A 14,967-nucleotide genomic window follows, 5' to 3' on the forward strand; every position below is an offset into this window, starting at 1 on the left:
TGTGGTGGAGTCTCTCTCTGTCACCCAGGCTGGAGTGCAGTGGCACAATCTCGGCTCACTGCAAGCTCTGCCTCCCAGGTTCATGCCATTTTCCCGCGTTAGCCTCCCAAGTAGCTGGGACTACAGGCGCCCGCCACCATGCCCAGCTAATTTTTTTTTGTATTTTTTTTAGTAGAGACGGGGTTTCACTGCGTTAGCCAGGATGGGTCTTGGTCTCCTGACCTTGTGATCCACCCACTTCAGCCTCCCAAAGTGCTGGGATTACAGGTGTGAGCCACTGCACCAGGCCCACTTTTTTAAGTACTTTATTTATTAGTTATGGTGGTTTTGTTGGGAAACTGGTCCACAGACTTTTCACACTAGTATTCTGGACCTGATGACCTTTCACTCAAGTATTCAGCATGCATTTTGGGATAGCCACTTTGATTAGCACATATAGAAATCTAACATTGATTCTGTATTAATAGCTGACTCTCCTGCAGTGCCCACCATGGGACATTCTTAAGCTTCGCTAAACTTTCTGCTTCATAGGACACCCTGGGTCCTGTTTGTATTAGATACACTGAGAGGGACACAGGACAGGAGCCCCAGTGGTGCCAGGCTGTCTTCTTCAGTGGAGCCTGGCAGCAGAGGTAGGGCATGGCTCAGAGCTGGGAGACAGCCGCAGCAGGCAGGTGGCACAGCTGGTGCTGGGGACTTTGACCACTTGGCTAAGCCAGTGTCCATCAGGCTTTTCTATAAAGATAACATTTTCTGTTCGTAATTAATAAGAAAAACCCATGGAGGTGACTCAGTAAATTTTCATTCACTTGTTTTAGTATCCATTAATGATTCTTGCCTAAATCTTGCCTAAATCAGTTTTTACTGTGATGTGATCAAATAGCAATATTCTTTTCTTTTCTTTTTTTTTTTTTTTTTTTTTGAGAGAGGGTCTCACTCTATCACCCAGGCTGGAATGAAGTGGCATGATCATGGCTAACTGCAGCCTCATCCTCCTGGGCTCAAGCGATTCTTCTGTCTCAGCCTCCTGAGTAGCTGGGACCACAGGCATGCACCACCACACCCAGCTAATTTTTAAATTTTTTGTAGACATAGAGTCTTGCTATGTTGCCCAGGCTGACCTTGAACTCCTAGGCTCAAGTGATCATCCTGCCTCAGCCTCCCAAAATGCTGGCATTACAGGTGTGAGCCGCCGGGCCCAGTCCCCATTTCGTTTTGTAAGTACTTTTTGTAATACTTGTAGCTCTGCTGCTCCATTAAACAGGCTAGCAGACTATGTGTCTTATACCAAATTGTGGTTTTACTACTGAGAATAAAAACAATTAGAATTAGTTACTGCGGCTGGGCATGGGGATTCACTCCTGTAATCCCAGCACTTTGGGAGGCCGAGGTGGGCGGATCACCTGAGATCAGGAGTTCGAGACCAGCCTGACCAACATGGAGAAACCCCATCTCTACTAAAAAAAATACAAAATTAGCCGGGTGTGGTGGCACATGCCTGTAATCCCAGCTACTAGGGAGGCTGAGGCAGGAGAATCGCTTGAACCTGGGAGGCGGAGGTTGCCGTGAGCCGACATCGCGCCATTGCACTCTAGCCTGGGCAACAAGAGTGAAACTCTGCCTCAAAAAAAAAAAAAAAAGTGCTTAGGAGTGTTTTGCCATATCTGAAGGACAAACCTGTCTCAAAGGTTGGGAGACCTCTCACCATACACACCTGTCAAGAGGCAGGGGGAGGGAGGAAGGTGCTGGGGCTCCGCCTGCCCTGCGTGGGATGAGTGGGGTAACCTGAGGGGATGCCAGCAAGTCTCAGGTCAAATGTCGGAGCATCAGGTGAGTGTAAGGATGTGGTGCCTGCATGGCTGAAAGAAGAGTCATATCAGAAGAGTTATAAATAATGAAAATTGAGTGACTTGTTTAAGCAGGAAGTCAAACCCTATGATAATGAAATTCTTATATAAATGGACTACAGTAAATGCATGAGAGAGTTGGACTTTAAAGACTCAAACCCTTTTGAGATAAAAATAAAACTCCATCGAAGGAATATCTCTGTCTTTGTGGTAGCTTGTTGGGTGAAAGAAAACTGATGTATAAAGATTTCATTTCCTTATTTGGGTCAGCCTGTGTTGGTTGCAAAAAATATCTTGACTTTGCCACTTTCAGTGGTCTGTAATGCTGCCATTTATAGATGAAAGATTCTCTTTAGGGTGAATAAACAGTATGACATTCATTCTTTTCAATTTTAGTTTTCATGTCAAAAGTTTCTCGCTTGTAAACCTCTTCCTGATATACGTAGCTGGTAAACCTACTTCCCTGACATTTTTTATCTCATTCTTTTATAGGTACTTCCTATTTAACAGACATTGTGTGGTGGGCTGGCACAATCGCAAGTAAGTAGCCTGTGTGGCGAAGTCTGGTCTTTTCCTTTCTTAGAATCCATCACTGGTCTGGGCAGGGCTGGGGTGGCTGGGCTAGGGTGGCTCTGTTCTTTGGAAGAGGGTGTCGCATGGCCTCTCCCCAGGCCCCAAGCGTGCCTTTCAGTTCAGATGTCCTTGCCTCCCCAGGGCACTCTCCCTGCTCCCCTTCCTCTCAGGATGAGAGTGCAGAAGGACGAGTTAGGAGCTGGTGGAGGCCCCTGCTGCCCACGATTAGCCATGAATTCAGTCCAGGCTGATCTGTCCTGGGCCCGAAGAAATTAAAACAGCTCCTGCTTACTCATGTAGTCGGGCTGTTGGCATTTGGTGAAATTCCGTGTTAGGCTGCGTTGTTTTTCTCAGCACAGTTGGTTTAACAGAGAGTTTCATGACCCAAAGATCAGGTCATGTGCTATAATGTAAAGATAAATAATATTATTAGAGTTCAGAACTCTAAATGTATTATAAAGGACAACTGTCTTTGAAATTCAGAAATATTATGTTTGGCCAGGCATGGTGGCTCACGCCTGTAATCCCAGGACTTTGGGAGGCTGAGACAGGTGGATTGTTTGAGCCCAGTAGTTCGAGACCAGCCTGAGAAACATGGCAAAACCCTGTCTGTACAAAAACAAAAATTACCTGGGCATGGTGGTATGTACCTGTTTTCAAAGCTATTTGGAGGCCGAGGTGGGAGGATTGCTTGAGCCTGGGAGGTGGAGGCTGCAGTGAGCCAAGATCACGCCAGTGCACTCCAGCCTGGGTGACAGAGCGAGACTCTGTCTCTAAAGAAAAAAAAGAAACATCACGTACTTTGTTTGTCACATTTGTCTTTTAATACGACATTACGTGGCAATACCAATTCTGTTCCCTGAAGAGCTCCTCTTTAAGCTCTGTCTGGGTGATGTCCCTGCTGCAGTCTTGTGCGGCAGTACTGTATCCTCTTGCTGTGCCAGTGGCCTGTCACTGTGGCCAGCTGCCTATGCCAGAGTAGGTCCCAGGCCACTAGAGGGTGCACAGGAAATTCTGCCTGATTTGTGTGAAAACAAGGATGTGTTAAGAGAGCGGAGATATGCCCAGTGCCGTGCCCATTTCAGTCACTGCTGGTTAGGTTCGGCATTTCCATGGAGGGCTGAACCTACTCACCCGACTGATGGGACCAGTGAAGGTGTGGGTCCTGACCGCTGACCCCTTAAATATGCAGATGACACCCCAGATGTGATTCTTCACAAGTAATAGGAATGCAGTAGCCCTTTCAGGGCAGAGCCTTGCATAATTCAACTCTGATCAGTGCTGGAAGAGAGCTCTATAATTGCAAGTGGTATCCTTGTGATTTTCTTGACAGTGGCTGTTGGCCAGATTGGAAACTTCCTGGCTTACACGGCGGTCCCCACGGTCCTGGTAACTCCCCTGGGCGCCCTTGGAGTACCATTCGGGTGAGAGCCAAGATCGTGTTTGGTATTTAATGTGTAGTGTAGATATAACAACTTTTCATTTTAGATGTTTCTGTTAAAGTAATAAGAACAAAGTTGTAATAGAAGATAGATCTTCAGGCCGGGCACGGTGCCTCACGCCTGTAATCCCAGCACTTTGGGAGGCCAAGGAGGGTGAATTATTTGAGGTCAGGAGTTCAAGACCAGCCTGGCCAACATGGTGAAACCCTGTCTCTACTAAAAATACAAAAAATTAGCCGGGCATGGTGGCGACCACCTGTAGTCCCAGCTGCTCGGGAGGGTGAGGTACAAGAATTGCTTGAACCTGGGGGGCGGAGGTTGCAGTGAGTTGAGATGGCACCACAGCACTCCAGCTTGGGAGACAGAGTGAGACTCTGCCTTAAAAAAGAGAGAGAAGATGGATCTTCAGTATTCTACTCTATATCGTTTAATTTTATCCCTTCAAATATAGTTCTGGGTAGTATTAACCCTTTTCTTAGATATTTAGTATATTTGAAACTCTAACTCATTCTTCCTGCCTGTCAGTGAATCTGATGCTCTCATTCTCCCGGTCGTTGTCCTGGAGTACATCTTAGAGACTAGAGAGTCTTCTGACACCTTGGCAAGTTATTCTGAGAACTCATTAAGCAAAGTGACTCAGTTGGTGTTTTATTGGGGTGCTTAGCATTCCTTGCTGGATGCCGGACAGCCCCCACCTCAGCCCAGGAAATTACAGAGGTTGGGATGAATAACACATGGCACCGATGGATGTGAAATAAGATTTATGACTGACGCAGTCAACAGCACGTGGATTTTCTTAGGAGAAGAAGGTCCCGGGTTTGGTTCTGAGTGAGATGAGTGAGGGGGACCTTTGGATTTTTATTGTAGTTAGGTGGTGGGGTGGGCTGGGGGCGGTTTGCATGCTTAGGCCGGGCTGGCATGGAGTGAAGTTTTTGCCCATGCCAAGGGACCGAGGACTCCAGGGACTGAGGACTCTACGGACTCTGCGTGTGCATAGGCTTCTTTTTAAATTTTAATTTCATTTTTTATTATTAATTTTTTAAATTTTATTTCTCCATTTTAAATCATCTTTTTAAATTGATACACGTGAGTAGGCTTCTTATCAGGTTGCCCAGTTGTGGGGCAAAGGGGAAAGGGTGGGGATGGGAACTTGAGGGCTGCAAGCCGTCAAACATTGCAGCTGGACTCTCTATTTACTTACTGCGAAAATGATTTATGAGATACTTATTAAATAACATATATCCTCGTGTGAACCTATTTATATTCTGATTTGTCTTTGAAGAAATCATTATAAATAGAAATAGGGTAGAAGAGAAATAAAATCCAAGTTTCTAACTCATGGATACATTGGTTTTCTGCTGTATTCCAGGCAGATGCCCAAATCCTTGCAGAGAAATGTGTCCATGATGGATGTATTGAAGTTTACACCTTAGAGTCACGTAGGCATTAAGGTTCGGTGACCTAAATACCATGTTTTTCACATGTGACGCCTTGAGAATGTGTGTGTGGCACATTTTTCTCGTGAACACATGCACTGCGATCACGTGTGGCTTCGCGTCCCTTTGCGTTTTGGATGGCTCTGAGACGCTGGGAGGGCAAGAGTATTCTCACTTAGGGAAACACTCCTCTAGCTTCTGCGACCCGTCCTCCTGAAAGATAATCGGGCAGATAAACAACCTGACCCGGTGATCTTGGCACATGGCACATTGAATGCACATATACTAAAATGTTTTGCTCAGTTAATTTCCTTAGAACTGTTCTCAATGCACTTTGATGGTTAAGTCACTTCACCAGAAATATTCACTGCTCCACATCTGCAGGAGGTGTTATTCACTGTAGGAACCATGTCAGATGGTGTTCTGGATAAAAAGCCTGTCTTCAACTCGGAATCCCAGTAAGACCTTTTCTTTTAAACAGAATAAAACTAAAATTAATTTGGAAAAAAACAATCAAAGATGATTATCAAAGTGTGCATATATGTATGTATATATGGTTTTTCTTTTTGTTTTTTTTTGTTTTCTTTGTTTTGAGACGGAGTCTCGCTCTGTCGCCCAGGCTGGAGTGCAGTGGCACGATCTCGGCTCACTGCAAGCTCCACCTCCTGGGTTCACACCATTCTCCTGCCTCAGCCTCCCAAGTAGCTGGGACTACAGGCGCCTGCCACCACGCCCGGCTAATTTTTTTTGTATTTTTAGTAGAGATGGGGTTTGACCATGTTGGCCGGGATGGTCTTGATCTGACCTCGTGATCCGCCTGCCGTCCTCCCAGAGTGCTGGGATTACAGGCCGGAGCCACCGTGCCCAGCCAATATGTATGTATATATGTATATTTTAAAAGCAGTTCTGTTCTTGATAATGGGATGGGGTTGCTGGAATTACATAGAAACAGAAATGAAAAGAATGTGGCGCTGGAAAAATAAGTCAGTGTAGCAGTGAATAGAATAGAGAGCCCCCAAATAGGTTCACTTCTTTCTGTAATAGTGTAATGTATGATAAAGTAATCATCTGAACATGCTGTGTTTAGAAAGAGGTTTAAAAAACTTTTGGGAAATATTTTCAAATTACAGAAAGGAAACAGGATTAAGTATAACCAAAGCAATACCCATCTCCCCTTACCCAGACACACCTGCTGCTAACATCTTACCCACTTGCCTCATCATACACTTTCTCTGTATCTGGGTATCGCAGTCTCAGCACTGTTGATGCTTGAAGCCAGATAACTCTTTGTTGAGGGAGCCATTCTGTGCATTGTGAGGTGTTTAGCAGCATCCTGGCCTTCACCTCCCAGATGCCAGTAGCACTCAACCTCCCCAAAATGTCTCCAGACGCTGGAAGATGTCCCCTGCGGGGCAAACCACCCTTGGTCAAGAAGCACTGTTCTATGTGAATGTGATGTGATTTTTTTTTCCTGTTTTTTTAAAAAAATCAGTTTTAGCATAAGTTATGATTCTTTACCCCTGAACACATCAATTAGTATTTTCTAAGACTAGAGATATTCAGATTCTCTCCAAATAACCACAGTACAATGATCAATTTTGATGAATTTCACCTTGTTATGATACATGTATCGAATCAGCCTCCATATTCCAATTTTGACAATTGACCTGTTATGCCATTATTTTATGTCATTATCTTTTATACCATTATTTTTCTTCTAGTACAAGATCTAGGCCAGGCGCAGTGTGATTCATGCTTGTAATCCCAGCACTTTGGGAGGCCAAGGCAGGTGGATCATTTGAACCCAGGGAGACCAGCCTGGCCAGCATGGCAAAACCCTGTCTCTACTAAAAATACAAAAATTATCCAGGTGTGGTGGCACACACCTGTAATCCCAGCTACTTGGGTAGCTGAGACACAAGAATTGCTTGAAGCTGAGAGGCAGAGATTGCAGTGAATTGAGATTGAACCACTGCTCCAGCCTGGGTAACAGCAAAACTCTGTCCCCCCCTCCCAAAAAAAAAGATAAAGAAAAGATAAAGCTCATTAAAAAAAAAAACTATGAACTAATTCTCTTATGAATATAGATGGAGAAATTTTGAACAAAATACTAACCAGTTGGATCCAGCAATATATAAAAAGGATTATACAAGTGGGATTTATCCCAGGAATGCAAAGTAGATTTAGCATTGAAAATAAATTAGTGTAATATACCACAGCAATAGAATAATCACCATGTGATCATCTCAAAAGACACACAAAAATTATGTAGTACAATTCAATCCTCTTTTATGATGAAAACTCTCAGTATGCTAGGAATAGAAAATAACTTCCTAAACTGACAAGGGGCCTCTGTGAAAGTACCCCAGCTAGCATCATACTTAATGGCACAAGAGTTGATGTTTTCCCCTTAAGATCAGGAAGAAAACAAGCTGTCTACTTTCACCTCATCTATTCATCATTGTACTAGATATTATAGCCACAGCAATTAGGCAAGCAAACAAATTAAAAGGCATCCATATTGGAAAGGAAAGGAAGAAGTTAATTGCCTTTATTGGCAGAAGACCTGATTTTTTTTTTTTTTTTGAGACACAGTCTCGCTCTGTCACCAGGCTAGAGTTCAGTTGCGTGATCTTGGCTCACTGCAACCTCCACCTCCCGGGTTTAAGTGATTCTCCTTCCTCAGCCTCCCGAGTAGCTGGGACTACAGGCACGTGCCACCGTGCCCAACTAATTTTTGTATTTTTAGTAGAGATGGGGTTTTACCATGTTAGCCAGGATGGTCTTGATCTCCTGACCTTGTGATCTGCCCGCCTCGGCCTCCCAAAGTGCTGGGATTACAGGTGTGAGCCACCGCACCCAGCCTTTTTTTTTTTTTTTTTTTTTAGTTGGAGTCTCACTCCGTCACCCAGGCTGGAGTGCAGTGGTGTGCTGTCGGCTCACTGCAACCTCTGCCTCCTGGGTTCAAGTGATTCTCCTGCCTCAGCCTCCCGAGGAGCTTGGATTATAGGTGCCCACCACCACGCCCAGCTAATTTTTGTATTTTAGTAGAGATGGGGTTTTGCCATGTTGGCTAGGTTGGTCTTGAACTCCTGACTTTAAGTGATCCACCGACCTTGGCCTGCCAGAGTGCTGGGATTACAGGCATGAGCCACCACACCCAGCAGAGGACCTGATCTTATATAGAGAGTCCTAAAGAATCACTAAGAAATGATTAGAACTAATAAGTTTAGCAAGGTTGATGGACACAAGATCAATATATAAAAATTTCATCTGAGGCCGGGCACAGTGGCTCATTCCTGTAATCCCAGCACTCTGGGAGGCCGAGATGGGAAGATCACCTGAGGTCAGGAGTTTGAGACCAGCCTGGCCAACATGGTGAAACCTCGTCTCTACAAAAATACAAAAAAAATCAACCAGGCGTGGTGGCACATGCCTGTAGTCCCAGCTACTCGGGAGGCTGAGGCAGGAGAATCGCTTAAACCCAGGAGGTAGAGGTTACAGTGAACTGAGATTGTGCCACTGCACTCCAGCCTGGGCAAACAGAGTGAGATTCTGTTTCAAAAAAAAAAAAAAAAAATTACATCTGCTTGGCGTGGTGGCTCAGGCCTGTAATCCCAGCACTTTGGGAGGCTGAAGTGGGTGGATCACCTGAGGTAAGGAGTTCGAGATCAGCCTGACCAACGTGGTGAAACCCCATCTCTCATAAAAATACAAAATTAGCCAAGCATGGTGGTGCATGCCTGTAATCCCAGCCACTCGGGAGGCTGAGGCAGGAGACTCGCTTGAACCCAGGAGGCAGAGGTTGCAGTGAGCCGAGATCGGGCCATTGCACTCCAGCCTGGGCAACAAGAGCGAAACTCTGTCTCAAAAAAAAAAAAAAAAAAAAAAATTACGGCCGGGCACAGTGGCTGATGCCTGTAATCCCAGCACCTTGGGAGGCTGAGGTGGGTGGATCACGAGGTCAGGAGATCGAGACCATCCTGGCTAATACGGTGAAACCCCATCTCTACTAAAAGAAATACAAAAAATTAGCTGGGCATGGTGGCAGGTGCCTGTAGTCCCAGCTACTCGGGAGGCTGAGGCAGGAGAATGATGTGAACCCGGGAGGCGGAGCTTGCAGTGAGCCGAGATCGTGCCACTGAACTCCAGCCTGAGTGACAGAGCAAGATTCTGTCTCAAAAAAAAAAAAAAATTACATCTATATACAGTAGCAGTGAGCAAACCAAAAACGAAATTAAGAAAGCAATTTCATATACAGTAGCACCAAAATGAATGAAATACTTAAGAATAAATTTAACTGGCCAGGCACGGTGGCTTAAGCCTGTAATTCCCACACTTTGGGAGGCCCAGTCAGACGGATCACGAAGGGCACAAACAACAGAAGGGAAACAGATAAATTGGATGTCATCAAAATTAAAAACCTTTCTGCTTAAAAGGATGCCATCAATGAATTGAAAACTCATGGGAGAAAAAATGTCAAAGTATATGTCTGATAAGGGACTTGTAGTTAGAATACATAAAAACTCTTGCCGGGGCTGGGCGCAGTGGCTCACGCTTGTAATCCCAGCACTTTGGGAGGCCAAGGCGGGCGGATCACGAGATCAGGAGATCGAGACCACTGTGAAACCCCGTCTCTACTAAAAAAAAAATACAAAAAAATTAGCCGGGCGTGGTGGCAGGCGCCTGTAGTCCCAGCTACTCGGAGAGGCTGAGGCAGGAGAATGGCGTGAACCCGGGAGGCAGAGCTTGCAGTGAGCTGAGATTGCGCCACTGCACTCCAGCCTGGGCGACACAGCCAGACTCCGACTCAAAAAAAAAAAAAAAAAAGGCCGGGCGCGGTGGCTCACACTTGTAATCCCAGCACTTTGGGAGGCCGAGGTGGGCGGATCACGAGGTCAGGAGATCGAGACCACGGTGAAACCCCGTCTCTACTAAAAATACAAAAAAAAAAAAATTAGCCGGGCGTGGTGGCGGGCGCCTGTAGTCCCAGCTACTCGGAGAGGCTGAGGCAGGAGAATGGTGTGAACCCGGGAGGCGGAGCTTGCAGTGAGCCGAGATTGCGCCACTGCACTCCAGCCTGGGCGACAGAGCGAGACTCCGTCTCAAAAAAAAAAAAAAAAAAAAAACTTGCCGGGTGTGGTGGCTCATGCCTGTAATCCCAGCACTTTGGGAGGCCGAGGCAGGTGGATCATGAGATCAGGAGTTCGAGACCAGCCTGGCCAACATGGTGAAACCCCGTCTCTACTAAATACAAAAAATTAGCCTGGTGTGGTGGCACATGCCTGTAATCCCAGCTACTTGGGAGGCTGAGGCAGGAGAATTGTTTGACCTCAGGAGGTGGAGGTTCCATTGAGCCGAGATTGCACCATTGCACTCCAGCCTGGGCAACAAGAAGGAAACTCTGTCTCAACAAAAGAAAACAAAACAGAAACTCTTACAATGCATCAGTAAAAAGTCAGATAACCCAATTTAAAAATGGCACTGTCGGCCAGGCGCAGTGGCTCATGCCTATAATCCCAGCACTTTGGGAGGTGAGGCAGGTGAATCACTTCAGGTCAGGAGTTTGAGACCAGCCTGGCCAACATGGTGAAACCCCGTCTTTACTAAAAATACAAAAATCTTCCTGGGCGTGGTGGCGGGCACCTGTAATCGCAGCTACTCGGGAGGCTGAGGCAGGAGAATCGCTTGAACCTGGGAGGCAGAGGTTGCAGTGAGTCGAGATCGCGCCACTGCACTCCAGCCTGGGTCACAGAGTGAGACTGTCTCAATAATAATGAATGAATGAATGAAAATGGCACTGTCCTCTGGTATTCCACAATGGAATAAGAGATGATTTGGCCTCGTGGCTCACGCTGTCCACTTTCGTGCATAGCAACCCTTTCCCACTTGGCGTAGTCCACCAGTTGTCCGAGGCCAGTTCTAGGCCCACTTTTTGCCCTGTGAGCCCCCTGCGTTTCTGGTTTCTCCTTTTCCGGGCAGCTACTCGGTGGAGCTTCTCTATTTAACGTCTAGTCGTGTATTCATGTCTTTTGTTGTTTCTTTCAGTGATGTTGCTTATTTCCCCAGCGACACTGTTGGGAGCTTCTTAAGAACAGGCTGTCTAGGAACAAGGATACGAAGTGGTACAAGGGAAAAGTAGGCCGTTTAGGACCTGTGGGTGTGTCATGACCATGTTTGTATCTCTTGTTAGCTTTGTGGCCTTAGGTTCAATGCTGACCCTTTCTGAGGCTCAAGTTTCCTTATCTTTAAAATAGGTATTAAAGGAAGTAATCCGGTCCATACCTGAGCCTGGTATGCCCTCCTCCCGGACGTTCCTGTTTTCTGATAGTCTTCAGCACAGACATGAGTAAAGTGAGAATGACCAGTCCTGTGACTTACTGAGGGCAAGGTGTTCCAATTCAGATTGTAAACTGATAATTACACAGGGAAATAAGAGAAGAAACACATTAGAAGCCTGGAGATTATAGATGTTTTTGAAGAATACATTTTTTTGCATTAATAATGTGACCACTTTTTAAAAGTTTTTAGTATTAGAGGAAATAACCACCCATACTACTTCTACTATGCTGCAATTACTATTAGCATTTTTATTTTTTCTTTTGTTTGTGCATTTTTCACTTAATTTATTTTGTTTTCATCATGCATTACTTATAATTATTTTGACAGTTTTTGTACCCTACTTTTCCATGTAGCATAAATAACTAGTATTTTTGATTGGTTCCTTTTATAAGTAAGGAAACATTACTTTTATTTTTGGTCAGTCATAAAACTTTTTATACTCTGGTATATTTTATATGTGCTGACATAGTAATATAGTGGTGTAAGTTATGTGTATCATTAACTACGTAGTAGTTATACATGGAATTGGTGTGAAAATTCTGGCCAGGCATGGTGGCTCACACCTATCATTCCAGCACTTTGGGAGGCCAAGGCAAGAGGATCATTTGAGCCCAGGAGTTTGAGACTTGCCTGGGCAGTCGAGTGAGACTCAGTCTCTACACAAAATTTTTAAAAAATTAGCTGGGTGTGGTGGCATGCACCTGTACTCTCAGCTACTCCAGTGGCTGAGGTAGGAGGATCACTTGAGCCCAGGAGTTCAAGTTTGTGGTGAGCTGTGACTGCACCACTGCACTCCAGCCTGGGCAACAGAGTGGGAGGTGGTCTCTTAAAGGGAAAAAAAGAAGAAAAAGAAAATGGTTTTTCTAGATAAAATATTTGCTGTTAGAAGAAAGGTCAGGTAGTTTGGTTTAAACTTTAATGATTTCTCTTTTTTCAATAAAGGTCCATTTTAGCTTCCTATCTCCTGAAGGAAAAGCTCAACATCTTGGGCAAGTTGGGGTGTCTACTAAGCTGTGCAGGCTCTGTCGTGCTGATTATCCACTCCCCAAAGTCTGAGAGTGTGACAACTCAAGCTGAGCTGGAGGAGAAGCTGACCAATCCAGGTAATTCCTTTCTAGCAGCACTGCCAAGAAAGTTTACACTAGGAGTCCCAACTTTTTTAACCACGTCTTCAAAGTGGATGCTTCCTGGCAGGGCAGAGGAACCATGTGTCCACCCTGATCTGTTACTGTAGATCTGTGTTCTCTGGGCACGTGCATCAGTGGGCCGTGCTCGCAGGCTAGCCCTCTGCCCTCACACTCCCTCCTGATCCTCAGGCCCTAGGGGGAGCCTCCGTGACCCGGTATTCCTTCGGGTTCTCTTCTGGGGCCTTGTGCATGGGTGCTTTCCCTTCCCACAGTGGCTCCCCTTGGGCCACCCTCCCAGGTCTGACTGCCACCCACCCCTCCCCACATAACTTTCCTGGTATGCCCTGCCCGCTCTATCTCCACCTCAGCACTAAGCTCCCTCCGGCATGAAGCTCTGTGAGAACAAAGACCTGGCATCTCTTAAGTTTAGATTCCTCATATAGCCCTGTTTATATATCTTTTGACATAATTTCTTTTTTTTTTTTTTTTTTTTTTTTTTGAGATGGAGTCTCGCTCTGTCACCCAGGCTGGAGTGCAGTGGCGCGATCTCGGCTCACTGCAAGCTCCGCCATTCTCCTGCCTCAGCCTCCTGAGTAGCCGGGGACTACAGGCGCCCGCCACCACGCCCGGCTAATTTTTTTTGTATTTTTGGTAGAGACGGGGTTTCATCATGTTAGCCAGGATGGTCTTGATCTCCTGACCTCGTGATCCACCCACCTCGCCCTTCCAAAGTGCTGTGATTACAGGCGTGAGCCACCGTGCCCATCCTTTTTTTTTGATAAATGCATTAAAAACTACTATCTGTATGATTACAACAGACTTAAAGTATAGATTTCACTTTAAGTAGACCACCCTGTGTTGCTTACCAACAAGTTTAGACAGATGCCAGCACAAAACTGCCTCCACATCAGTTTGCTGGTTTACATGTCCACACTCGCTGGTTTGCATGTCCACACTTCCTGGTTTTCATGTCCATACTCGCTGGTTTTCTTGTCCACACTCGCTGGTTTGCATGTCCACACTTGCTGCTTTGCATGTTCACACCCTGGTTTGCATGTGCACACCTAGTTTGCATGTCCACACTCGCTGGTTTTCTTGTCCACACTCACTGGTTTGCATGTCCACACCCTGGTTTGCATGTTCACACCCTGGTTTGCATGTCCACACCCTGGTTTGCATGTCCACACTCGCTGGTTTGCATGTTAACACCTAGTTTGCATGTTCACACCCTGGTTTGTATGTCCACACTCGCTGGTTTGCATGTCCACACCGTGGTTTGCATGTTCACACCCTGGTTTGCATGTCCACACCCTGGTTTGCATGTTCACACCCTGGTTTGCATGTGCACACCTAGTTTGCATGTCCACACTCGCTGGTTTTCTTGTCCACACTCGCTGGTTTGCATGTCCACACCCTGGTTTGCATGTTCACACCCTGGTTTGCATGTCCACACCCTGGTTTGCATGTTAACACCTAGTTTGCATGTTCACACCCTGGTTTGCGTGTCCACACTCGCTGGTTTGCATGTCCACACCGTGGTTTGCATGTTCACACCCTGGTTTGCATGTTCACACCCTGGTTTGCATGTCCACACTCGCTGGTTTGCATGTTAACACCTAGTTTGCATGTCCACACTCGCCGGTTTTCTTGTTCACACTTGCTGGTTTGCATGTTCACACCCTGGTTTGCATATCCACACTTGCTGGTTTGCATAGCCAGCAGTTCCCAGCCCTCTCAGGTCCATTTGTGATGTTGGAATGGATTTCACGGAAAACACAACCTCCTTATACACACAATTTCAAACCATCAATTTAATGCCCTAACTGTAATATAAAGGAGAAATACCAGGACAATACTTTAAAACAAAACATCCATTTCATTATGTAAATGCTCAGGTCCCACTACAAGAGAAGATCTATTGAAGCTGGCCAACCCCACACCTTGTGAGGAGTGGTTGAGAATCTGGTAGCTGTAGCTATAAACTGACGTGGGGGTGTAATGTTATTGACTTGGACACTTGAGGTCTTGCCATCAACAAAATGATCCTCAGATGGAGCATAACTCTTAATGAAGTTTTGATCAAAGAAAGAACAATCCTCCCTCAATTTACATGGAAGTGACATGTCTGAAAAATTCAGCGTATATTAAATCCATGCAAAAATTTCTTTGTTTCATACATAAAATAGTTTCTAGGCTCTGA

At 45.6% G+C, this 14,967-nt stretch overlaps 1 protein-coding gene across 1 annotated transcript in view; it reads left to right on the top strand.

Annotated features, from left to right (window-relative positions):
* NIPA1 (NIPA magnesium transporter 1) overlaps window positions 1-14,967 on the top strand; it is a 46,010-nt gene that overhangs the window by 23,227 nt on the left and 7,816 nt on the right. Inside the window, exons 2-4 of the mRNA XM_055262543.2 lie at window positions 2,340-2,387; window positions 3,754-3,844; window positions 12,583-12,743. Of these exons, the coding sequence (XP_055118518.1) occupies window positions 2,340-2,387; window positions 3,754-3,844; window positions 12,583-12,743 (300 nt within the window). The remainder of the gene's footprint in view (window positions 1-2,339; window positions 2,388-3,753; window positions 3,845-12,582; window positions 12,744-14,967) is intronic.

The sequence above is a fragment of the Symphalangus syndactylus genome, chromosome 22, assembly GCF_028878055.3.
Source record: "Symphalangus syndactylus isolate Jambi chromosome 22, NHGRI_mSymSyn1-v2.1_pri, whole genome shotgun sequence".
NCBI classification, from domain to species: Eukaryota; Metazoa; Chordata; class Mammalia; order Primates; family Hylobatidae; genus Symphalangus; species Symphalangus syndactylus.